The sequence below is a fragment of the Callorhinus ursinus genome, unplaced genomic scaffold (genome assembly GCF_003265705.2).
Source record: "Callorhinus ursinus isolate GAN/ISIS: 27379988/994484 unplaced genomic scaffold, GSC_fseal_2.0 scaffold39, whole genome shotgun sequence".
In the NCBI taxonomy this organism is placed as follows: Eukaryota; Metazoa; Chordata; class Mammalia; order Carnivora; family Otariidae; genus Callorhinus; species Callorhinus ursinus.
In genome coordinates, this window is record NW_027397101.1 from 1337698 (window position 1) to 1364925 (window position 27228).

The window sequence follows — 27228 nt, forward strand, 5'->3', positions numbered from 1 at the left end:
AAATCAGGGAAAAGGTATGTAATAACCTAGTCCAGTGGGAGGTTGAATAATACTTATTTTTAAAAGCTACTTTATATAAAAATCTCCTGAAAGAGCCATTTTGAAAAAAAAAAATTTAACAGCCATTTTGTTAGTGCAATCACTAACCATCAAAAATTTGATGATTTGATCATCCAGAAGAAAATAATCACCTTTTTAAGAAAAACAAACTTAAGTCCTGAAAGGTACATCAGTGAATGGGTAACAGGGACCAGAAAATAAAAGTGGATTATCCAAAGAACTTATTTGACTTCTGAATAATGCATACTGATATTTTACCAAAAACAAATGTGGAGAGTTTGCCTTTATATATTTGGCAAAATATATAGTTTCTACAGTTTTGGACCTAAGTTAGGGAAGTACTGCGATAGTATAAGGCAGTATGACTCCAGAACCCTAAGGATAGCCCACTCCAGTGAGGGTGCGGCGTGGAAATAATCCTGATGCCCTCTAATCAAGCAACAGCTGTGAGAAGATGAATGGCAATGAGAAACTGGTCCAGGATGAAAAATTTGCCACACGGCAAACAACAGATTATCGAGTTGACTATGCTTAATCAGAGAGCACTGCTTTTCACACATGCACCAGGGGTCTTGTTAAAATGCAGATTTCTCGGGCGCCTGAGTGGCTCAGTCATTAAGTGCCTGCCTTCGGTTCAGTCATGATTCCAGGGTCCTGGGATCGAGTCCCACATCAGGCTCCTTGCTCGGCGGGAAGCCTGCTTTTCCCTCTCCCTCTCCCGCTGCTTGTGTTCCTGCTCTCGCTGTGTCTGTCTCTGTCAAATAAATAAATAAAATCTTAAAAAAAAAAAAAAAAAAAGAAGAAGAAAGAAAAACTGAGGTGCTGCACTATCCAATTAAAAAAAAAAGGCAGATTTCTCATTCAGCAGGTCTGGGTGGGGGGCCTGAGGCTCTGCATTTTTAACAGGCTCCCAGGTGATAGTTCTGTTGATCCAACGACCTCACACTGTGAGGAACAAGGACCTAAAGGAGTGGTCTCCAAACAGTTTAGGTCATACATCCCTATCAGTAAAACAAACAAGCAAACAAAGCAAAAACTTTTAAGTAAGCACTGCATATATGCATATTTCTCCATAAATTATATGCATGTTCTAATGATAAAATATGAAATTGAAAGTGTAAAAGATGAAATAATCATAGATATAATGGTCTCATATTTTCTTCCTATATCCCACTTACTGAGCAACTGCTCTGCATTATTAGAAAAATGGAGTCAGGAGTATTTTTTTTTAATTTGTTTATGGAGTTTTCCAAAAAAAAAAAAGGAAGTATTTGTCTATATTAAATTGTTGGGTAATCCTGTACTAGTATAGTGATCTAAAATCAGTCACTTCTGATTAAGTAGTATGATTATGAAACCGATTTTAATTTATTGTAGAAAGAGAAAGTAATCCTAAACTAGTTTAAAGAGATCAAAGCAGCAGACTGTTCCACCTAGATGTTACTGATGTCTTGTGTCACAACAGAATCTCATTTGCTGATCATCTGCTATTGGCAGATCTATCTGGTAAGAGTAATCTTGGCTTTAAGAGAGTGGTCAGAGCAGAGCCCACTGCAGAGTGAACTAAGAAGAACCAACCTTGTGGAAGAAGGCTGCAAGAAGCTCACATGGCTAATGGAACCCCACCAGTGGTAGGAGGCTCCCTTATTCCCTCAAACCAATCCAGACTGGCTGCTAAACAGGTATTACGCATGGTTTTCACCACAAACTCTACATCATGATTTGTAGTTATAGAATTCCACATGAAACAGAAAAGTCAATGTTTCTTGATGATAACGGGCCCTCTACCCTTCTGCAAACATCATTTGCTCATTCACTTCTTCATGCCTTATATAATGGTGTTCTAGCTACAAAGGCCTTCTTTCTTATATCTACCAATATCATGGTTTTCATAATTCAGCTTGAGATTCCAATCCACCAAAGCTGCCTTGATGAATCTTCCCCCTCAAATGACCACTGCATTGTTTTTTATAAATAATGTAACAAGTATAGTTTTAGTATATTATTATAACTTGTTTTTTTAAAATGTTCTTCAGGGTTTAGAGTTTTCTTGTATCTGTCTCTTTTCCCCCGGTAGAGTATGAATTTCTCAAAAGAAGCATAATGCTTTTTACTTTTTTTGTTTCTTCCATAGGGCCTAGTAACAGTCCTGGGCAGGCAAGAATTCCTTAAATACTCCTATTTTGTGTTATTTCAGGCTCTCATACCCTCAAATCTACAAGGCCAGGCTCCAATTTAACACCCTTGGGAGGACAGTCTGATTCTGTGATCCTCGGCACAGCACTCAGGCTATAAAATGGGGCAGTGAGACTTATAATGCCACACAGCCCCCAATCCAGTCAGTCTTCAATTCCTTTCATCCACTCAGTGAACAACGATCTAATTTTATGAAATCCTTGCTCCTGTTCTTTCTTAACCAGCCCCCTTAACTTTCTCTCCCACTTGCTCCATTCTAAAACGATACAAGATTCAGCAAGGTGCATGATTCCCAACTACTCACTTTCTCTTAGCAGTTTTCTCTTGCTTTGGTCATGACAGGACTTCAACAATAAATACTGGCAGAGAAAATTCAGGCTCAAAAATTCATACTTGTCTGATAAAGTAAGGGATGGGGTTGCCAACTGATGTAAAATTTTGAAAAAAGACAAAAGTCTGGGGGAATTTGACAATGATAAGTGTAGTATCTTTTACATAGTTTTAAAAAAGAAAGCTAAGAGGAGTCACATGCTCCTCATAAATGAAGACTCAAACTCAGAAGTATCTTTTTTATTTTTATATTGTTTTTATATTTTCTTTTTTTAAATTTAAATTCAATTAGCCAACTTATAGTACATCATTAGTTTCAGATGTAGTGTTCAATAATTTATCAGTAACTGATAAATTATCAAAGGTATTTTTATTGGGATTTGAATTCCATGCATCTACTTGGCTGGAACATGCTCTCAAAGGCTGGGATTTTCTGAAAGAATTAACCCTTAATGCCCTAGCCATCCATAGTATGTCACAGATTACCTAGAACTGTTCGAGAAAGAAGCAGAGAGAAGGTAGGTGCTCTCTTTGAAAGAACTGAGGAAGAGTCCCTTCAAATCATCTTCTGTATTCTGTGATGTCAGGTGAGAAACCTCAGCTGAGAAACGCCCTATTCAAGGGAAGTGTTAGTTTCCCAATCCCTGGCAATGCCAGCAAGGGGCCATGTTCATGGACCTGTGTATGAGGATATCACAGTTCATAGTCAAGCACGGCTTATGGCACCTAATAGGAGCCAGGTAAACTCGATACATCTGACAAAGTCTCAAGGAAACAAAGCTGACCAGATTTCTCATTTTTATGTGTAAGTTAACAAAGACAGAGGCAATCATTGCAGTGACCCATCATAGAGCACTTCCAGTTCTACAGAGTACCGACTTACTTCAGGTGATAACACACTACCATTTTGAAGTCTCTCATCCACACTGTTCCTTCGTCTCTGTAGCTGATCCTTTTCTTTCTGGAGGGCTTGAACTCGCTCTGAAATCTTTACTTGCTCCTCAGCTGTGCTGCGTTGAAGCTCTACATTCTTTTCAGACAACTCTCGGTCCAACAAGTTCAGGCGAGTTGATATTTTCAAACTATCTTTGTTTAAGACCTAAAAGACACAATCAGCCCAACACCCCAAAAACAGTTACTCGAAATCCAGACAGCATATAAATTAGAAAAATAGAGAAAATTACTAACTGAATATATTTTTAGCTTCCACATTGTTGTTTTCTCGTGGGGTTTTTTTGGGGGGTGGGTTTCATTTCCTAAAATCTTAAGTTGAATGTCTTTTTTTAAAAAATGGAGATTCAAGGGGCAGGCACCTGGATGGTATAGTCGGTTAAGTGTCTGACGCTTGATTTTGGCTCAGGTCATGATCTCAGGGTGGTGAGATCAAGCCCTGTGTCAGGTTCTGCGCTGGGCATGAAGCCTGCTTAAGATTCTCTCTCTCCCTCTCCTCTCCCTCCCCCACCCCACTCATACTCTCTCGCAAAAAAAAAAAAAAAAAAAAGAGAGATTTGAATGTTGAATTTATTGCCAGGTATTGCTTGGCCACACCAGACCAAAGAATATTGGTTTTGAGAGGTGGTATTTTTCTTTCTTATTATTTCCTAAATTAAACTTTCCTTCCTTGGCCTGTTACATGGTTATATGGCTTGTAACTATATTATAATTTCCCTAAAGATTGAGATTTGGTTTGATGCTGTTTAAATACATAATTTGTTTCTACTCTTATTTCATTCTGGTCAGAAAATATGGCCAGTTAAAGTAATGGAGATCCTCATTATGGACTAACCTAAGAGAATTTTTAAAATAGTTTTGCGGGTACCTGTGTGGCTCAGTTGGTTAAGCGACTGCCTTCGGCTCAGGTCATGATCCTGGGGTCCCGGGATCGAGTCCCACATCAGGCTCCCTGCTCAGCAGGGAGTCTGCTTCTCCCTCTGACCCTCCCCCCTCTCGTGCTCTCTATCTCTCATTCTCTCTCTCTCAAATAAATCTTTAAAAAAATTTTTTAAAAATAAATAAAAAAATAAAAGTTTTGCATCTAAGTTAATTATATGTGTATATATATATATTTTTTAAAGCAGCCCCCTACCTCACTCTTTGACCTGAGTCCCACTCCCCAGAAACAATCATCTTCAACCTTTCTAGCCGTTTCTCCTGGTGTTAATGTCCACGCTTCTAAGTAACATGACCAATTTCAGATATTACCTGCGGACTGACTATTATGGAAGACAAAGACTTGGCACCATTATGCCTCCTCTACTTCCCTTCTTCTAGTCTCCCAATATAAGCTATGTTGCAATTTTATGTTAAATCAATACTCTGGGGCGCCTGGGTGGCTCAGTCATTAAGCGTCTGCCTTCAGCTCAGGTCATGATCCCGGGGTCCTGGGATCGAGCCCCACATCGGGCTCCCTGCTCAGCGGGAAGCCTGCTTCTCCCTCTCCCACTCCTCCTGCTTGTGTTCCCTCTCTCGCTATCTCTCTCTCTGCCAAATAAATAAATAAAATCTTTAAAAAAAAAATCAATACTCTGTTGGGGCGCCTGGGTGGCTCAGGCGTTAAGCATCTGCCTTCGGCTCAGGTCATGATCTCAGGGTCCTGGGATGGAGCCCCGCATCGGCTCTCTGCTCAGCAAGGAGCCTGCTTCTCTCTCTCACTCTGCCCCTCCCCTGGCTTGTGCTCTATCTCGCTCACTCACTCTCTCAAATAAATGAATAAAATCTTTAAAAATCAATCAATCAATCAATCCTCAGTTTGCATGGCTTTGTGAATATTATTCACAGCTGAACTATCTAGTATAAAATGACCCTTTTCCATAGGATATAACTTTTGGTACCATCTACTAATTCTTCCCCCACAGAACTATACAATTCCTCTCAATACTGTTTTTTTCACTTGACCAAACTTAAATCAGGGAGTCTTTTTTTTTTTTTATTATGTTATGTTAATCACCATACATTACATCATTAGTTTTTGATGTAATGTTCCATGATTCATTGTTTGTGTATAACACCCCGTGCTCCATGCAGTATGTGCCCTCTTTAATACCCATCACCAGGCTAACCCATCCCCCCACTCCCCTCCCCTCTAGAACTCTCTGTTTCTCAGAGTTCAGGGAGTCATTTTGTTTCATTCTTTTCTGGAAACATTTTGCCTGAAGTCTCCATCCTCCTCTCCAAACTAGTTGTTCTGGGACCTCCTTTTGGTGTTATCCTGGGAATTTCTATGTTGGATCACACTTTCAGGACCCTGAGTCTTCTTTCTTCATAGCTGATGACCTCATGTTTGTGGAGCACATCCTCTAGTAGTTTTCTGAGACACACTAGGTCGGAAACCATTTTTTCACCTGAAAATGTCCTTATTCTGCCTTCCTATTATTCAGAGTTAGGCTCAAGAGAGAAGTCTTGATTGGAAATCACTTTCCTTCTGAGTTGGAAGACTGCTGCAGGTCTCTTAGTTTCTACTGAAGAAGGTAGAGCAGTCCAGTGCCATTCTGATTGGTGAGATTTGTAAGCAACTCATCTCTTCTGTCCGGTAGCTTTCGGGATCTTTCTTTCCCGTAATGTACTCAAAACTTCACAATGATAAGCCTTTGGCATTCATTTTGCTGGGCCCTTGATGACCTATTTCAATCTAGAGTCTCATGTCCTCAGTGATGGGAAAATTTTGTATATTGTCTTCGATAATCCCCTCTCCCATTTTCTCTATCTTTCTGAAATTCCTATTTCTTGGATGTTGGACTTCCTGGATTATAATCTGCCAACTAAAATTTTTTTTTCCTATTTTCTATTTATCCTTTTATTTACTTTCTGGGATATTTCCTCAATGTTCTCCTCCAACGCTTAAAATTTCCAGCAGTTCCCATTTTATGGATAGAGCATCATCTTTCACCACCTTGAGGATATTAAGGTTTTGCTGGAAGTTTTTTCAGCTCTTTCCCCTATCTCTAATGTCTCTGGGCTTCTTTTCTTCTCAGTCTCTTTCATGTTAGTAGCATTCCTGAAATGGTCATCCCAGGTATGAAAATGCTGATATGCTGTGTGGTGGGTATGCTTTGTTACCATAGAATATATCTGGGGTCTGGCCACTTAGTTGGGGTACCCAAGGGTGTTTTTTGGCCTTTTTTCAAGGACTGTTTCAGAAAATCTGCCAATGTCCTGCTGGGAGGTGTAAATCTGGCTGCCAGCATTCTGGGATCCAAGTAGGGGTTAGGAAATGGCTATCTCAGGATTCGTATGTAGACTGGACTTTCATTCATTCCCTGTTGTGAGTATTCTGACTTACCCCAACCCTCTGTTGTACCTGGTTCAACCTTCAGAAAATAAATTGTCTAGTCTCAGAGTGAGAAAAGGATGGTTTCCTGATAATTCCCTGTTTTCATCCTTATGTCTCACTCCTGCTTTCTGAAAATCTTGGTCTGTTCATTTCTGAGGCTTTTTTAAAAAAAATTTTACTTATTGATTTATTTAGACAGAGAGAATGCATGCATGAGCAGGGGGGAGGGGCAGAAGAAGAGGGAGAGCGAATCCTAGGCAGACTGCGCTGAGCGTGGGGCCCCACACCTGAGCAGAAACCAAGAGTCAGACGCTTAACAAACTGAGCCACCAGGTGCCTTGATGAGTCTTTTTTTATTTTATCTATGTGAATTCTATCTCATAAAGCTGTTATTACCTTAAAAAAAAAAAGGCTAACGCTATAGCCATGGCTCTCATTCATGTCCCTCTCAAGGCGCTTGGATTTCAGCCTCTTCTGCTACGTCAGTAACTACTTATCTATTGCTTTCCATTTTACATTTCTTGGTAATGTTTTGTCTTCTGTTGTCTTATCTTTTTTTTCCCCCTTTATGGATATATAGCTTTTTTTGAGTAATAGTTTTATTGAAAGATAATTCACATACCATACAGTTCACCTATTTATTTTATTGATTGATCAAGGTTTTATTTTTTAAGTAATCTCTAAACCCAGTGTGGGGCTCAAACTCACAACCCCAAGATCAAGAGTCATATACTCCACCAACCAAGCCAGCCAGGAGCCCCTAAGTCACCTATTTAAAGTGTATAATTCAATGGTTTTTAGAGAGTTGTGCAACCATCACCACAATCAATTTTAGAACGTTTTCATCGCCCCCAAGAATGAAACCCCATGCCCATTCGCAGTCATTCCTTTCTTCCCCAATCCCCAGCCCAGCCTTAAGTAACCACTATTCTACTTTCTGTCTCTGTGGAATTGCCTCATCTGCACATTGATATAAATGGAGCCATACAATACATGTTCTTTTGTGGCTGGCTTCTTTCCCTTAACACAATGTTTTGGGGTTTATCCGTGGGGTAGCATGGATCAGAACTTCATTCCTTTCTATTGCTGAGTAATATTCCACAGTATGGATATACCACTTTCTGTTTATCCGTTTATCAGCTGATGGACATTTGAGTCTCTTGGATGTGTACTAGGAGTGGCACTGCTGGGTGATGCAGTAACTCTATGTTTAGCCTTTTGAGGAACTGCAAGATAGTTATCCAAGGCAACTGCACCACTTTACAATCCCTCAAGTAGTGTATGAAAATTCCAATTCCTTCATATCATCACCAACACTTCTTACCTATTTTTCTGACCACAGCCATCTTAGTAAGTGTAAAGTAGGAGCTCATCTATGTTTTGATTTGCATTTCCCTGCTGGCTAGTGATGTAGAGCATCATTTCATGTTTATTGGCCATTTGTATATCTTCTTTGAGAAATGTCTATTAGATTCTTTGTCCATTTTTTAATTGAGTTGTCTTTTTATTATTAAGACTTCTTTATATATTCTAGATACTAGTCCTTTATCAGGTATATGATTTGCAAATATTTCCCCCCATTCTGTGGGTTCAACACCCACTTTTTTGATGGGCCTTTGCATAACAAATGTTTTTAATTATGATTAAGACCAATTTATTTAATATTTTTTTGTTGCTTGTGCTTCAGGTGTAATATCAAAGAAACCATTGCTTAACCCAAGGTCACAAAGATTTACACCTTTGTTTTCTTTAAGAGTTTTATAGTTTTATTTCTACATTTAGGTCTTTGACTTATTTTGAGTTGAAATCGTATATGGGATGAAAATAGTATTTTTTAATATCATGTTCCTTGTCCGAAATGCATAGGATCGAACCTTGTATATCTCTTAAACACTGAAAAAAGATGTAATCTATTTATATTTTGTTCAGAAAAGAACCCAGCAATATAACAGTCTCAAGTTTCTCTTCTGTTTCATTAAAACGATCTTCAAAGAATCCATTTTGCTTTGCTCTACTGGGGGTTTTATTTGTACTCTCTCCTTATCTCAGTATGTTCTTACTCCTAAATTTTACATTGTGTTAAAAGTGGAAAACTTCCTTCTTTTTCTTTTTCCTGGATCATGAAGTAAACTTATTTCAGGAAAAAGATTTTCCTCCTTATTCCTTTTTATTTTTTTTCTTTTGTGATACAGAACATATAATAAAGGTCCCAGTTTATTTTCTTGTATTTACTCACTTGATACTTTAATCTGTTCATCTCCTTTGCTGTTATTGATGTGTTCTGAAGGATAGCTTTTATAACTTGACCCTGACAGCCAGCGTGAGCAAGCTACCTGGATATAGCACCAGCGGCTAGGCTGACTGGAGGGGCTGCACCTACCCCTGTGTCCCACAGCCTGGTGCTAACAGCTATTCACCACGACTGGGGAATGGAGGACAGGGCAGAGGTAAGTACAGGTCTCCATGCTTGTCTACCTGCTATACCTAGGAGGAGAGGTTAAGAACACGCCACCATCATCTCAGACCCTACTGGTCTAGACGCTGGCTGAAAGGCAGGTCTAATAAAGAGGCAGGTCACTGATCCTCTCTGTTCCATTACTCAGTGTGTCCTTGGCTTGCTGGATAAAAAGTCCTCTTCAAGTGTGGGGCAAGCCAGCTTCATTTTCAGATGCTGTTGGTGCTATTGTTGAAAATATCTATAGCTACATCCAAAAAAGCTATCTCCTGGTTCTTCTACTCCCACGACAATCATTCCTTTTTCAGAACTAGAAATTGAGGCAAACTCCTTCATAAAATCACTTTTTTTTTGGCTCACAAAACGCGAGTTCTCCAGCAAAAGTTCTTGTAAAGGTCCCCATGTCATTATAATTTGAAAAATGAACAAATCTTCATTACATAAAATCTTTCTTCTAAAGATACCCTGCAAACCCCTAACTTTGGGTAGTAGTAGATCATTTTTAAGTCTATTTTTCCAAATTACCAGTGTTCTCTATACAGCATCAAACAGTACAATCTATGTCTTAAATATGCACCTATGTTATAATAGAGGTTGCCAGGGGAAATGAAGAGTTACGGCTTCATGGTTATAGACTTTCTGTTTGGGGTAATAAAATGGTTTGGAAATAGGATGATGGTTGTGTAATACTGTGCATGTGATTAAGGCCACTGAATCATACACTTGAAAATGGTCAAAATGGCAAATTTTATGTTACATATATTTTACCATAATTCTGTAAATGCCAAAAGAAGTTAATAATAAATCATATTTGGCAGAACATTGAACATTTGATGTCAAAATTGCGACAGATTTTAGTGGTGGTCATTAAATAAGCACTAACATGCAAAATAAACTGAAAACGAGGAGAGTTTTTCTTTGGGTTTCGAAGTTCACAGCGGTCTGATTTACTTCTTAGGGAAAAAAAATCCTCATTCATTGGCTTACAACCACAATCAAAGAGCATAACAAAGAGAATACCTGACTTGATCTCAACTTCTTATTTTCCAGGTGGCTCTTCTCCTGTAACAGGGCCTCCTTCTTACAAACTATGGCCTCTCGCTTCTTTAAGTCTTCTTCCAGCTCCTCCAATTCTTGGCGTTGATTCAGGACTTTCTCGACTTCTTCATCTAACCATTTCTTTTGCTCATCCAATTTCTACATTAAAATTCCAAAGAAATGTTACATCATTTGTTTTTCTTCTGCCATAAGACATATATGGTAATAACAGAACTTCTGATTGACTAACACACCCTAAATGAACATTTTTATACTATCTGGGACACCTTAAGTGAACTTTTTTTTTTTAAGATTTTATTTATTTGGCAGAGAGAGAGAGAGAGCACAAGCAGGGGGAGCGGCAGGCAGAGGGAGAAGCAGACTCCCTGCAGAGCGGGGAGCCTGATACAGGACTCAATCCCAGGACCCTGGGATCATGACCTGCACTGAAGGCAGACACTTAACCAACTGAGCCACCCAGGCGCCCTTAAGTGAACTTTTAAAAACTCTCAGTGAAAATAATAAAACAGTGTTCCTGTCTAAACCCACCAAGAAGTAGTTCCAGTTAACATCTTGCTGTGTTTTATAAGGAATTAAGATGTCTTCCCCAAATATGTTGGAGTCTGGGATTTTCTAGGCTGACAAAGAAAGAGCTGACAATTTTCCCCATGTATATTAAAGTTAGTTCTGAGAACATGCTGGGATCTTCTCTGACATAGAGGAGCGTACCTTCATCACAGCACTTAGACTGCTGGCCGCCCTACAGTCTCCCTCCACTTCTTGAGCCCTTGATGGACTGCAGAGACTGTCTCTTCTCCCTCTCTATCCCCAGTGCCTGGTATACTTCCTAGCCTGTGACTGGCCTTCAATAAAATGTCAGATGGTTAACTGAATGAATGCCTGATTCTATCAATTAATCAAAAAGGTGAATAAATGAATCCATACAGTGGATGACACATATGATGGAGCATGGGAATGCACTCTGCACTGTAGCCTGTCAACATCAAGTAATTATAAAATAAACAGAGCTGGAAAGATTTCCAAAAGAAGCATCTTAGTATTCTCTTGAATTGAGGACACCCAGAAACAAAGAAAACAAAAATATGAATGGAATATGACCGTCCAAGATGAGCTCTACCAAGAGCCCATCTGTGCTGTGGACATAGTAACGAAGCAACGCCAGCTAACCAACAAGTAATAGGAAAACAAATCGATACAGTACTATTTCCCAGTTCTTCTCCAGGTTGATAAAAATGGTGCCTAGAAATCTGTATTAAAACAGTGAGATACAGTCAGTTGAGCGTCTGCTTTCGGCTCATGTCATGATCCCAGAGTCCAGAGATCAAGCCCCACATCGGGCTCCCTGCTCAGCAGGGAGTCTGCTTCTGCCTCTCCCTCTGCTCCTCTCCCCCACCCAGCTCGCTCTCTCCTCACTCTTGCTCACTCTTCCTCTCAATAAATACATAAAATCTTAAAAAAAATAGTTAAAAAAAATAATGAAACAGTGAATACGCATGAGAAAAAGAGAGCAAAATGGCCAAACCAAAGAAGATTCAGAGCTATGCAGTCCTCCATCCAGACCTACATAGCATGGCCCTATAAGCACTATCACATCCAAATAATACTGAAGCCTAAAATAGTAGCTCTACAATCAAACGAACAGGAAGGATATCCCAGAACTACAGAAATACTTTAGTTTTGTTATATCCAACTCTGCCTTAGAAACTGCATAGATGAGACCCTATGAAGTCTACCAATTAGCTGAAACACTCTACAAACACTCCTTGACTGGTGAGTGGGGTTTGAAAGACAAGTAACATCTTTTGTAAGGTCTGTTCCAATAGGAGGGAAACCCGAAAAACTATGATCGTTGATAATAAATGCTATATACACCTAACTCCTAGGTACTATGTCAGCAAAAATGGAGGGAGAGATTGGCTCTGTCTGGGAAATGGAAGGAATGTCAGTGTTGGCCTCACAGAGTAAGTAATATCTTAGTAGTGCTTTGAAGAATGCTACAGTAGGAGTACACATAATACAAATTTTTTAGGGAAACTAATAAATGAGTAGATTTTTCTGCATTTGACATAATAAAGGTTATGATTTGTATAATTCACTGTATCTTAGGAAGTTTTCTGAAAATTTCTTGATTTGTTTTTTCTCTTTTAATAGCAAAGGTTCCTATCACACAGTTCCAATTTTAAATGCTTTCTTATAAAGGAGCTTCATTACAAATCAATGTCCTATTCTAAGCTCTTCGGATACTCATATGGATTACCTTCGAATTTTGTTCTTATTTAAAGTCAAATTCTGGAAAGCGGGTTTTTGTTTTGCAGTATTGAAAAACATGAAGTTCTGTTTTTGTTTTATTAATATGTTTAACTCAACATAGTGCAAGCTGTGGGAATCTTTTTGTTATCATATTCATTTAAAATTTAGATCCTTAACATTTTGAAAAACAGTTCTCACTATTCTTTGCATTCCTACCTTTCTTACTCCCCAGCATACCCTTTCTGCCCAGAAATATTATTACCAAGCAGCACAGAATGTCAGAGTGACAGCACTTTAACCAATGTCTAAAACACACTAGTAAAATAAATAACTGGAGGGGCACCTGAGTGGCTCAGTCGGTTGAGCGTCTCGTCTGCCTTCGGCTCAGATCATGATCCTAGGGTCCTGGGATCATGCCCCGCATCGGACTCCTACATCAGTGGGGAGCCTGCTTCTCCCTCTCCCCGTGTTCTCCTTCCTCTGGTGCTCACTCTCCCTCTCTCTCAGATAAATAAATAACTGGGAAGACATTCATGTACTAAATTTTACTATTAAGATACATAAAATTTAAGAAAGAGCAAATAAATTTTTCAGAATTAAGGTCATGTATTAGCTTTTGAGTGTAATTACAGTTTTCAGTGCTTGTTTTTCTTTCAGTAAGATTTTTAGAATTGCCATTTTGAATTTACATAAAACTAAGAGGTTGTTTCTTTGAACTTTGAGATTAGTTTATGGTTCTCTTTCTTTCTTTCTTTTTAGAGAAAAAGAGAGAGAGAGCAGGGGAGGGACAGGGGCAGGGGGGTGGAGAGAGAACGAATCCCAAGCAGACTCCACGCTCAGCACACAGCCCAACACGGGGCTCAGTCTCACAACCCTGAGATCATGACCTGAGCCGAAATGAAGAGTCAGATGTTTAACTGACTGAGCCACCCAGGTGCCCCTGGATTTCTTTTTTTTAAATATGGCACTAATACAATAACTTTTCAATTCATCTTATATGGTGCATGTACAATTTGGTTATGTAGGAATGGGGGGGGCTCTGATTCTTAGACATATATTGTTTCCATGGGAATAAGCCAGCTTTATTCCCATATCAAGACTGGTTTAGTCCCATGGAAACAATCTAGTGAAAACGGATTTCATGTTTACATTCTACAACATTCAAATAAATCTATTTCTACTGAAATAAGAACACAGCACATTTCTGGAGGAGAGAGTAATTTTTTAATGAGAGAAACGTTTCAGGAGAAATACTAGAAAATTTGTACTCAAGTGGCAAAGTCTAGTGTTTGCAGATTTTATTCAGAGTCCACCACTTTTTACCTCTATTTAGACCATCATCAGAGCAAAGAGAAAGCAGGAAACACTGAAGAGAACAGACAAACCTGGAGTTGGTCTGTTGTTCCAAATGAACCTTTTCTCTTTTTCATCTTAAATGCATCGAGGTCCTCAGCTCTCAGTTTCAGAGCTTCTTCCTGTTCTGTTTTTAACTTTAGTTCCTGCAGAGACCAGAAATTGAAAACACCTTATTGCTTTTCTACCTGGGCATCATTAAATATTTATTTAATATTTTCTTAAATATTTTTGCAACAAGAAAGAAAATAAGTAGATGAAGGCTGGGGCTATTTGAGAAAAAAATGTCAGCCCCTCACTGAAGCAAAAATCAGGGTTTATTAACAAAACTAGGGTTGTTGTTGTTTTTTTCCGATGGCTTGCCAGTGTTACAAATCAGCGTAACAGGGATAAGAGTCTGAAAATTACAAATGTGCTTTTCTAGTCTTCCTTTCTGAGCTCATGACCTTTAGTCGGGCTACCCAAGGCACCCATCTGCCATGGGGATATTAGAATTTATGACAGTAGAAATATGAAAAGTATTATTCTGTTTCTGGCATTCAGAAATAGGATTTAGCAGCATGAGAACAGCCTTTCAAGATAGATCATGGTCCTATGAAGAGTATCTTCTAAATTCCTTCCATTTCCATCCACATCTTAAGAGGCCCCAGGAGCTCTCCTAGGGGTTCAGAGAAGACGCTGCTGTCTACCACCAATGCTTAGCAGGACTAAGGAAGGAGGCCGTGAACCAAAGTGGGCTGGTCCACATTATTGTCTCTTACTGGTCCGTGATGGGTAAGTATAGAAATTGAAAGTGTTTAGAAACCTTTAAAACAATTGGACAGAATAATTTTATGTCTGTTGAATATTAATAGTTATAATAATGAAAAGATGGACTTTTTTTTTAAAGATTTTATTTATTTATTTGACAGAGAGAGACACAGCGAGAGAGGGAACAGAAGCAGGGGGGAGTGGGAGAGGGAGAAGCAGGCTTCCCGCTGAGCAGGGAGCCCGATACGGGGCTCGATCCCAGGACCCCGGGACCATGACCTGAGCCGAAGGCAGACGCTTAACGACTGAGCCACCCAGGCGCCCCTGGACTTTTATTATATATTTTAATTTTTTATTTCGTTTTACAACTAGTTCATGTTTTACAAAAGTATTGGGCTGTGACAAACTAATAACAAGATTGAAAACTGCACCTTTTCCACAGGTAATTTCAGAAGTACCGATATAAAGAAAGCAGAAGGAAACTCTACCTAATTTTCCAGCCGTGGGAAGGGCAGAAAGGAGAAAAGAGATGGTAAGAAAGATGTGTGTCCCAATTTTCCTGAGATCTGGCCTTGTGAGTTTTGGCCCCGAAACGGGGTGATAAGGTATCACTGAGGACAGAGGGACAGAAGGCAGACTGCAGTGCAGAGGCCCCACACCCATATGGGACTGCCTGGCCTTGCTGACAGAGCAGGGAAGTACAACTAGGAAAGACAGACTAATTACAGACTCCTTGGCCTCAAGTGACATGGATCCTGACAGCCAATGGGAGTCCGTTATCATGGGGCACTGACCCCAAAACTGAAGATGAGGACAGGCCACTGGGCTAGCAAACTAGACAGAAGACCTAGTAGCCTCCACGAGGATTTATAATGCCACTGGGAGATGAGATGAAACCAAAGCACCTTCGCGCTCTAAACTGAAAGCGAGCCCAGACTACAGGTTATACCAACCCTGAGCTTCATCATCAGGGCCCAACAAAGAAAGGTAGACGAAGGACAGTAGTCACACCCAAAAGACCAACTGAAATTCAGGAGGTCCCTTTCCCTTCAACACCATAAGATTCAGTAAAAGGTGTATACCCAACCATCACATACACTGGACTCAACCTTAGGGAGAGAAGCACAGGGTGGAAGATGGAAGAGGCTAAGAAACTGAATATTCTTATTCAAGAGAGCCGGGAATTACTTAAAAGAAAATGGTGAAATTACCAGGACAAGGTCTGAACAGATTGAGCATATGGTTAGTTCCTATATTTCCAGCAATTATCATGATACGGGCTGGACAGGGCAAGAGGGGTGGTGGTGTCATAAAGAAGATAGGTCTGCTATAGACTAAATAAAGACATTTTCTCTGCTCAACCTGCATTGTATTACAAGTGAATTTGACCCCATTATATTGACCCATTAGTTCTTTCATGCTGCCCAGGCTCTGGTCCATAGTTATAACTTAGCCCCTGTCACAGTCACAGCAACTCCAAGATGCAGAAATAAAGACACCTTATAGTTACTGGGAGCAGACTCTCTGCTATTCCTCTCCCTCCACAAATGCTTTAAAAGTAACCGCAGTAGGTCTCACCCTCTCTGCTACATGTTGCTCCAGACATTATTGCCTTTACTTGTAATATAATCCCTGTTATAATATTAAAGTAACTGTTCACTGGTTATGACACTAGGCTTTTCACATCTATTTACTTATCCCATTTAGTCCTCACAATAATCTTATGAGAAAGAGACTATTAAAAACTCCCATTTCGTAGATGGGGAAACTGGTATTTAGAGAAGTAAAAAGCTCAAGATTACATGATGGCCCACAATTTTGCGTTCCCGTACCTTTTCTTTATAGCTTATCCACAGACTTCAGTTAAGAACTGCTGCTCTAAGGAGAACCTACGCAGAAATCCTAGTATTCTCTGGAAATGGTTTAGTCAAATGGAGAATGGACAAACAGGAATGTTAGAAAGTTAGCTCCAGAGGACTGTGAGCAGGTTTTCTATTTTTGCGTGAAGTAGTGGAAACTTCAGTATATCTTTGGGGCAGACTGTTCCTTTTTCTGGATACTTGTTCTTCCTTTAAATAGGGTCGTTTCCCTAGAATGAGAGATATGGCTAAAAGAAGCAAAACTGCCCTAGATAAAAATGTAAAAAGTTTAAGTTACAGGCAGATTTGCATTTCAGCACACTATGCACTATGCACTGTTTAGGGAAAAGAAAAAAAAAAACTCTTGTTTTGAGATTTAGAGAGTGCCATGTTTTGTTGGTTTAAACCATGGTCTATGAGATGAGAAGCTGAGACCCACAGATCATATGACTGATAGGCAGGCCTAATCCTCACATTGGAGGAAGGACCATAACAAGGAGACTAGGTTGTTGGCAGTAGTAAGGAGAAATGAACAGATCCAAGATATTCAGAAGATATCATCTATAGGACTTAGTGGTTCATGGGTAATAAGGAAGAAGACAGAGTCAAGGGTGACTGCTAGTTTACCTATCCGAATGGTTGAAAGGTCTGGAAAAGCTCATGGAAAACTATATATTCTCCCCAAAGGGAGCAGGGAGAGGGAATTGTGGGGAGAGAAGTAAGGAAGATCATGAATTCATCTATAAGACAACTGCATGAAGATGTCAGTGGTTGGATACAGGAATCTAGAGCTCGAAGGCAAATCTGGGATTGAGGATTAAATTTGGAAGTTGTCAGAGTTTAACTGTAGCCATGGAAAAAGATGAAGTATCTAAGATAGTACAGAAGAGGCATAAAGCTAGAGCTTTGAGGAATTCTCATATGTGAAGGACTGATAGTGTAGGATGAGTTAGCAAAGACAGAGAACAAGAAATCAGAGAAAAAACAAAGAGCAAGGGGAAAATATTTCAAGATGGAGGGAGTGCTAAACTATGCTGGATGCAACTGAGGTTTTAAGGACTTTAGTGACAGAGAGAGCACTAGTGAATTTCTCCAGAGCACTGAAGTGGATGGTAAAACCAGGAGCCAGATACCAGACTGGAGAGGATGAGAGAATGAATGGAAGCACAGGAAACAGAAACAGATGCAGTCAACTTTATAACCAACAAGTTTGGCTATAAAGGGGAGAAGAGAGAAAGAGAAAAGTATTAAGTTTAAAGAGGATAATTTTAAGATGGGAAAAATCTAAGATGTTATAGAAAATCTAGGAGGAAAGAAAAAGTTGAAAATACTGGAGAAAAAAATTAAATGAGATAAAGCACATAAGCGCTTAGAATAGTACTGACTGAAGATAAATGTTAACTACTGCTATAATAACTATTACATTATTAAGAATGAGTAGCTCAAGAAAATTAAGAAAATAATTCCATTTACAGTAACATCTAAAAGAATAAAATATCTGGAAATAAATTTAAGCAAGGAGGTAAAAAGACTGTGCACTGAAAATTAGAAAAGATTGCTGAAATTGATTAAAGAAGACCTAAATAAAGGTTACCCCATGCTCAGGAGTAGGAAGACAATATTGTCATGATGTCAATACACCCTAAGAACTCTACAGATTCACTGCAATCCATACCAAAATTCCAATGGCCTTTTTTGCAGAAATGGAAAGGCTGCTCCTTTAATTCATATGTAATTGCAAGGGGCCTCAAATAACCAAAACCATCTTCAAAAAGAACAACAACAAAGTTGAAGGACTTATTTCCAATTTCAAAACTAACTGCAAAACAGTGTGGTGCTAGCATAAGGATAGACATACAGACAAATGGACTAGAACTGAGTTTAGATATAAATCCATAAGGCTACAGCCAACTGATCTTTGACAAGGGTACCAAGTCTATTCAATGGGGAAAAAATAATCTCTTTAACAGATGGAATTGGCACAACTAGATTTCCACATGCAAAAGAATGAAACTGGACCTCTACCTCACACTATAGGCAAAAATTAACTCAAAATCAATCAACAACCTAAATATAAGAGCTAAAACCATAAAACTCTTAGAAGAAAACAAAGGGGTAAATCTTTGTGACTTTACATTTGACAATGAATCTTTAAAAGATACCAAAAGCACAGACAACAAAAGAAAAAATAAATCATAAAAATTTAAATTTTGCCGCATCAAAGAATATTAGCAAGAAAGTTTAAAGGGATGCCTGGGTGACTAAGTCGATTAAGCATCTGATTCTTGATTTTGGCTCAGATCATGATCTCAGGGTTGTGAGATCGAGCCCTCTGTCTGGCTCCACACTGGGAGTGGAGCCTGCTTAAGATTCTCTTGGGGCGCCTGGGTGGCTCAGTCGGTTAAGTGTCCAACTCATGGCTTTGGCTCAGGTCATGATATCAGGGTTGTGAGATCGAGCCCCACATCGGGCTCTATGCTGGGCGGGAAGTCTGCTTGAAGATTTTCTCTCTCCCTCTCCTTCTACCCCTCCCCACACTCACATGCTCACTCTCTCTCTCTACAATAAATAAATCTTTAAAAAAAAAAAATTCTCGGGCGCCTTGGTGGCTCAGTTGGTTAAGCGACTGCCTTCGGCTCAGGTCATGATCCTGGAGTCCCGGGATCGAGTCCTGCATCGGGCTCCCCGCTCAGCAGGGAGTCTGCTTCTCCCTCTGACCCTCTTCCTTCTCGTGCTCTGTATCTCTCATTCTCTCTCTCTCAAATAAATAAATTCTTTAAAAAAAAAAATTTATCTCTCCCTCTCCTTCTGCCCATAATAACTGTCCTAAAAAAAAGTTTAAAGACAACCTACAGAATGGGAAAAGTATATGAAAGTCATGTATGTGAGAGAGTTTAATGTCTAGAGTACATAAAGAACTCCTATGATCTAACAATAAAAAGATAATCCATTTAAAAAGTAGACAAAGAACTTGAACAGACATTTCTCAACAGAAGATATTGAAATGGCCAATAAGCACATGAAAAGATGCTCAACATCATTACTCATTAGGGAAATGAAAATCAAAGCCACAATGAGATACCATTTCACACACACTTGGATGACTAATAAAAAAGAAAGAGAAAAATAACGTGTGTTGGCAAAAATATGGAGAAATTAAAACTTTCATACATTGTTGGGGGGAATGTAAAATTGTGCTGTTCTCCATTGAAAGCAGTTGGTGATTCCTGAAGAAATGAACATAGAATTATATGACCCAGCAATTCCACTCCTAGGATTTGAACAGTTAACCTATAGGCCAATTTTTACCACAGTATTATTTACGGTAGCCAAAAGGTGGAAGCAACTGAAGTGTCTACCAACAGATGAATGGATGGACCAAATGTGGTATATACACCCAACGGAATATTACTTGGCCACAAAAAATAATGAAGTTCTGATACATGCTACAACACGGATGAACCTTGAAAATGTTAAAGGAAGTGAAATAAGCCAGACACAGGATAAATATTGTAAGATTCCATTTTTATGAAATAGCTAGAATAGGCAAATTCAGAGAGACAGAAGTAGATCAGAAGTTACCAGGGGCTGGGGGGGCAGGGGAGGGAGAAACGGGAAATTACTGCCTAATGGTTACAGAGTGTCTGTTTATAGTGTGATGAAAAAGTTTTGAAAATAGCTAGTGGTCTCAGTTGTACAACACTGTGAATGTAATCAATGCCACAGAACTGTACACTTAAACTTGATTAAAATGGAATATTTTATGTTTATTTTACCAAAATTTACAAAAATAATGTAATATACCCAAACCCACTGAACTGTATATTTTATGTGAGTGAATTGTTTGGTATGTGAAGGATACCTCAATATAGCTGTTAAAAAGAAGAATCAGTAACTTGGCTTAAATGCTATTTAACCTTTGTTCCATCACTAAATTCTATGTTTTTTTTTTTTAAGGTCTAAGAATAGACCATATTCCAAAGTTAAAAATCTAGAAATCAATTATGTTCCAAGCCTTCGGTTCAGCTTAACATTTCAATAGAAAAGAGCCTGGTACCTAGTGCCAGGTAAGTGTTTGTGACGGCCATTGTCATGACCTTTATCGTCCTCCTCTTTTCAAAAGAGCCCTGTGAGGTAAGTGTGATTAAGGCCATTTTCGAGGAGAATAAACAGACTCAGAGAGGGTAAGTGATTTTCTCGGTCAACGAGCCAGCCAGGACCTGAGAAAGCTGGGATCTGAACCCACGCTAGCCTGGCCCCAGGGCCCAGGCGGACAGCATCAGTTCTTTCCCAGACCAATCCATTCTACACAACTGCTGGCCAGACTGGTCTCATCATCCTTCTGCTCATTATGAACGAAATGGTACCATTTTACCTTGTCCTTTTTCCCATGCTGCCACATGGACAATGTACGTCGAAGCACTCTGGAAATGGGATATCCTATCAAATGTTAGGTATTTTTTTGAAAGTCAGCTTTATATGTTTTTGACAGCCTCAGGTAAAGTTAAGGTCCTAGTTAGAGAAACCATTTTCACTGTACCTTCTTTTATGAAGTCAAAGCCTTCAAGACAGGACTCAGAAGTCAATAAATAGGTTTTACTATGTAGATGAACAAAGCTTTAAGTGAATGAGGACAGCAGCTGAAGACAGGCCAAGGGGAGATACCTCAGAAGCCAAGTGAATTGAGACCTTGGCTTCATCAGCCCTGAGCCATTTAACATTTCCTATTAGGCTTAACAGGAAAGTAGGACAGTATTACTTTGATTTTTTGTTGATCTCGCTTGATTTCGGCATCCAGTTGCTTCCTTTTTTCACTTTCTTCATGAAGTCTTTTTTGCAGCTGTACTTTTTGATATTTCATGTGATCTACATTCTGTTCTAGTTCATTAGCACGTTTCTCATTTTGGATTGACAGTGATGCCAATTTCTTACTATTTTGTTGTTTCTTCTGTAAGACCTGCAGATCATATGGAATATTTCAAAATGAAAAACTGCATCTCTAACAAATCTCGAGTAAATTTAAACTTTTCATTCTATGGCAAAGGTAGGCATTTTGCCGCAGGTTAACAATTGCTTTCTACAGGTCTGCTTTGACAATTGGGCCATCATAATTTTCACCAGATATCATGAATGATGAGACTCCCTGATACTAACAGCCAAACAGAACAAAACTAGTATCTTTGCTTTTTTTATTGAGTGTTTTTAAAAATGATAAAAATTGGGGCGCCTGGGTGGCTCAGTCGTTAAGCATCTGCCTTCGGCTCAGGTCATGATCCCAGGGTCCTGGGATCGAGCCCCGCATCGGGCTCCCTGCTCGGCGGGAAGCCTGCTTCTCCCTCTCACACTCCCCCTGCTTGTGTTCCCTTTCTCGTTGTCTCTCTCTCTGTCAAATAAATAAAAATCTTTAAAAAAAATAAAAATGATAAAAATTAAAATACAAAACTGTACTTCTATTTTATAAGACTTATCTCAGACCCCAAATCTACTGTTCTGCTTCCTAACACCAAATTACCAATTTCTTAATTATTCTTCCAGAAATAATTAACATGCATGCAAATAACTTCATATATATTCTAAATAGACTATTTTTCACCCCACTTTTTTTTACTCATCTTGGAGATCTTTTCACAGAAATTTGTTCCATGTGATTGCAAAGTAGTCCACTGTGTTCCTCTTTTACATCCAGCTATAGCCTAAATAATTAATCCCTAAGTTAAGATGATCAGAACTGATACCATTTTCCATACAGTGACCACCGTTATCATTACCATTTTAATTATCTTAAAGCTTCTCCTCATCTTGCTAAAATTATCAATGAGTAGCATAAAAAATTTGTGAACATTTGCAAAGAGTTTATACTACTAATAGAAAATATCAGGTTCCAATTTAATCCTGATCAAACAAACTATGTGCTTTAGCATTGCACTAAGTACCTCTTATGTGACATAAAAAAGGTGAAGTCATTTGTAAATTATGCAGGCTACAATTATCTCCCTTATCTTGGCAATAAATTGTTGGCAAAAACACATTTGGTTTTCATTAACCTAGGCATTCACAGAGGCATTGACGCTTAGAGCAGTACTAAAATGTGGTCTGTGGACCGGTACTGGCCACAGATTGTTGTCAGCCTGTACCACCGAATATACATTGGTTGCATCAAGACCTTTTTGATGAAGGGAGCTGTGCTCCCATGTGCCTTTCTCTCATCATAGACGCATAATGAACAATCTGCAGACAATGACTGAGCACCACTAGCCTGGAGGCCACAGGACTCTGTAGTTTCCCATTCCTAGATTTGGACATTGGCTTTGCCACTTACTTTTGATAGTAACTGCAATACTGGAGCAAAAATGATAATACTGGCATTTTAGTGTCTTTCCACATAATACCGAAAATCTCAGTAGAAGTACTGATAATCTTATTTTAAAAAAGTGAAATAGGTCGCCATTGTCTTTTGCCCTTATTCCACACATGCTCAGAAGTGCACCTTACTGGCAGCAGTAAAGTACTGACGCATTATATAACTCTCTGTATATATGTAGACATAAAGAATACAGATTTTAGATTTTTTAAATAAAAGAATTTAAGCTTTCAAAACTTTAAAAAAATTTCCTCATACCAATAAAAACAGTGTTTCAATACTGTAAAATGGCATGAGATATTAGAGTACTGAAAACTGTTATTGTCACCTCAACTATGCGACTCTGAGTTACTTGACCTTTCTAAACCTTAGTTTTCTCATTTGTAAAACACAGTAAAAATACTCTCTAAAGGATTAAATAACACATATGAAACATCTGGTATGTAGCCACTTAACTGGTAACTACCATCCTCCTCCCCCGCCCCGCCACTATCCCCATCCCCGTTGGGTGTGCACGAACAGGTCAAAAGCACAGACATTTCTAAAACTACGTGGGAATCCTGTGTCAGTCCCCTGCTGTGTGGGACGTTTCTTTTGAGCTTAATTATGTTCTGTGTCTTCTTTCCTTTCCTTATCAATCCCCTTAGCAGAAAAGGATATGCAACAAGAAACATGGAAAACAAAAGACCATAATTCTCAAACCCTATTAATAACCTTTCATTTAATTTTTTAATTCAATCATTGTATCTGTGTGAAATATAGAACATATAAAATAACCTTCGCTAATTCAGGCCTTCCTCAAAGCAAGAAAAGTCTCAAATACACAATCTAACCTTACACCCAAGGAACTGGAAAAAGAACAGCAAATAAAGCCTAAAACCAGCAGAAGAAGGGAAATAATAAAGATTAGAGCAGAAATAAATGATATAGAAGTAAAAACAACAACAACAACAACAACAGTAGATCAGCGAAACTAGGAGCTGATTCTTTGAAAGAATTAACAAAGTTGATAAACACCTAGCCAGACTTATCCAAAAGAAAAGAGAAAGGACCCAAATAAATAAAATCACAAATGAAAGAAGGAGAGATCACAACTAACACCGCAGAAATATAAACAATTAAAAGAGAGTATTAGAACACTTATATGTCAACAAATTGGGCAATATGGAAGAAATAAATTCCTAGAAACGTATAAACTACCAAAACCGAAAGAGGAAGAAATAGAAAACTTGAACAGACCCATAACCAGCAAAGAATTTGAATCAGGAATCAAAAATCTCCCAACAAACAAGAGTCCAGGGCCGGATGGCTTCCCAGGGGAATTCTACCAAACATTTAAAGAAGAAATAAAAAATAGAAATGGAAGGAAAATTTCCAAACTCATTCTATGAGGCCAGCATTACCTTGATCCCAAAACCAGACAGAGATCCCACTAAAAGAATTACAGAGCAATATGCCTGATGAACATGGATGCAAAAATTCTCAACAAGATACTAGCAAATTGAATCCAACGGTACATTAAAAGAATTATTCATCATGATCAAGCGGAATTTATTCCTGGGCTGCAGGGGTGGTTCATTATCTGCAAATCAATCAATCAGTATGATACACCACATTAATAAAAGAAAGGATAAGAACCATACAATCTTCTCAATGGATGCAGAAAAAGCATGTGACAAAATACAGCATCCTTTCTTGATAAAAACCCTCAAGAAAGTAGGCATAGAAAGAACATACCTCAACATCATAAAAGCCATACATGAAAGTCCCACAGCTAATATCATCCTCAGTGGGGAAAAGCTGAGAGCTTTTCTCCTGAGGTCAGGAACACGAGAGATGTCTACTCTCACCACTGTTGTTCAACATAGTACTGGAAGTCCTAGCCTCAGCAATCAGAAAACAAAAAGAAATAAAAGGCATCCAAATTGGTGAGGAAGAAGTCAAACCTTCACTCTTCACAGATGACATGATGCTCTATGTAGAAAACTCGAAAAACTCCACCAAAAAATTTCTAGAACTGAAACACGAATTCAGCAAAGCTGCAGGATATAAAATCAATGTACAGAAATCTGTTGCATTTCTATACACCAATAATGAAGAAGAAGAAAGAGAAATCAAGGAATAGATCCAATTTATAATTCCACCCAAAAACATTAAATAAGTAGGAATAAACCTAACCAAAGAGGTAAAAGATCTGTACTCTGAAAACTATACAACACTTATGAAAGAAATTGAAGAAGACACAAAGAAATGGAAAAACATTCCATGCTCATGGATTGGAAGAGCAAATATTGTTAAAATGTCTATACCACCCAAACCAATCTACACACTCAATGCAATCCCTATCAAAATACCACCGGCATTTTTCACAGAGCTAGAACAAACAGTCCTAAAATTTGTATGGTACCAGAAAAGACCCCAAATAGCCAAAGTAATGTTGAAAAAGAAAAGCAAAGCAAAAGGCATCATGATTCTTCAAGCTCTTTTACAAAGCTGTCATCATCAAGACAGTACAGTACTGGCACAAAAACAGACACATAGATCAATAGAACAGAATAAAGAACCCAGAGATGGACCCATAACTATATGGTCAATTAATCTTTGACAAAGCAGGAAAGAAAATCCAATGGCAAAAAGACAGTGTCTTCAACAAATGGTGTTGGGGAAACTGGACAACAACATGCAGAAGAATGAACTGGACCACTTTCTTACACCACACACAAAAATAAATTAAAAAAACAGGCACCTGGGGGGCTTAGTTGGTTAAGCGACTGCCTTTGGCTCAGGTCACGATCCTGGAGTCCCGGGATTGAGTCACACATCAGGCTTCCTGCTCAGCAGGGAGTCTGCTTCTCCCTCTGACCCTCCCCCTTCTCATGTTCTCTCCCTCTCTCATTCTCTCTCTCAAATTAAAATCTTGGAAAAAAAAAGATTAAAAAAATAAATTCAAAATGGATGAGAGACCTAAATGTGAGATAGGAAACCATCATAATCCTAGAGAAGAACACTAACAGTAACCTCTTTGATCTCAGCCACAGCAACTTCTTACTAGACACATCACCAGAGGCAAGAGAAACAAAAGCAAAAATGAACTATTGGGACTTCACCAAAATAAAAAACTTCTGTACAGCAAAGGAGGGGAGAAGATATTTGCAAATGACATATCTGATAAAGCGTTAGTATCCAAAAAAAAAGGGTTAGTATCCAAAATCTATAAAGAACTTATCAAACTCAACACCCAAAAAAACAAATAATCCAGTTAAGAAATGGGTAGAAGACAAGAACAGACATTTTTCCATTAAAGACATCCAGATGGCTAATAGACAGATGAAAAGACGCTCATCATCACTCATCATCAGGGAAATTCAAATCAAAACCACACCGAGATACCACCTTACACCAGTTAGAATGGCAAAAATTAACAAGGCAAGAAACAACAAATGTTGGAGAGGTTGTGGAGAAAGGGGAACCCTCCTACGCTGTTGGTGGGAATGCAAGCTGGTGCAGCTACTCTGGAAAACAGTATGGAGGTTCCTCAAAAAGTTAAAAATGGGGCTACTCTACAACCCAGCAATTACACTAAGGTATTTACCTAAAGGCTACAAAAATACAGATTCGAAGGGGTACATGCACCCCGATGTTTACAGCAGCATTATCAACAATAGCCAAACTATGGAAAGAGCGTAAGTGTCCATCAACTGATGAATGGATAAAGAAGATGTGAGATATATATATATATAATATATATATATATAATATATAAAATATTACTCAGCCATCAAAAAGAATGAAATCTTGCCATTTGCAACAATGCGGACGGACCTAGAGGGTATTATGCTAAGCAAAATAAATCAGTCAGAGAAAGACAAATACCATATGATTTCATTCATATGTAGAATTTAAGAAACAAAACCGATGAACATAGGGGAAGGGAAGGAAAAATAAAATAAGATAAAAAGAGAGAGAGGCAAACCGTAAGAGACTCTTAATATAGAGAACAAACTAAGGGTTGATGGAGAGGAGAGGGGTGGAGGGGAAGGGCTAAATGGGTGTTGGGGATTAAGGAGGGCACTTGTTATGTGAGCACTGGGTGTTGTGTGTAAGTGATGAATCACTAAATTCTACTCCTGAAAGCAATACAACTCTATTATGTTAACTAACTTGAATTTAAATAAAAACTTGGAAAAAAAATATTTACTAAATCCACAAACAAGGCTTAAACCATAGTTGTATATGATAACGTCCTTAGAAAAACACTCATTTTGGTTATTAATACTGAGTATAA

At 38.7% G+C, this 27228-nt stretch overlaps 1 protein-coding gene across 2 annotated transcripts in view; it reads right to left on the reverse strand.

Annotated features, from left to right (window-relative positions):
- KIF27 (kinesin family member 27) overlaps nucleotides 1-27228 on the reverse strand; it is an 89187-nt gene that overhangs the window by 11760 nt on the left and 50199 nt on the right. For both annotated transcript variants that reach the window (XM_073880668.1, XM_025851685.2), the window contains 4 exons: nucleotides 21342-21539; nucleotides 14006-14119; nucleotides 10332-10508; nucleotides 3470-3685 (listed from right to left, as the gene is read on the reverse strand). In XM_073880668.1, the coding sequence (XP_073736769.1) occupies nucleotides 3470-3685; nucleotides 10332-10508; nucleotides 14006-14119; nucleotides 21342-21539 (705 nt within the window). The remainder of the gene's footprint in view (nucleotides 1-3469; nucleotides 3686-10331; nucleotides 10509-14005; nucleotides 14120-21341; nucleotides 21540-27228) is intronic.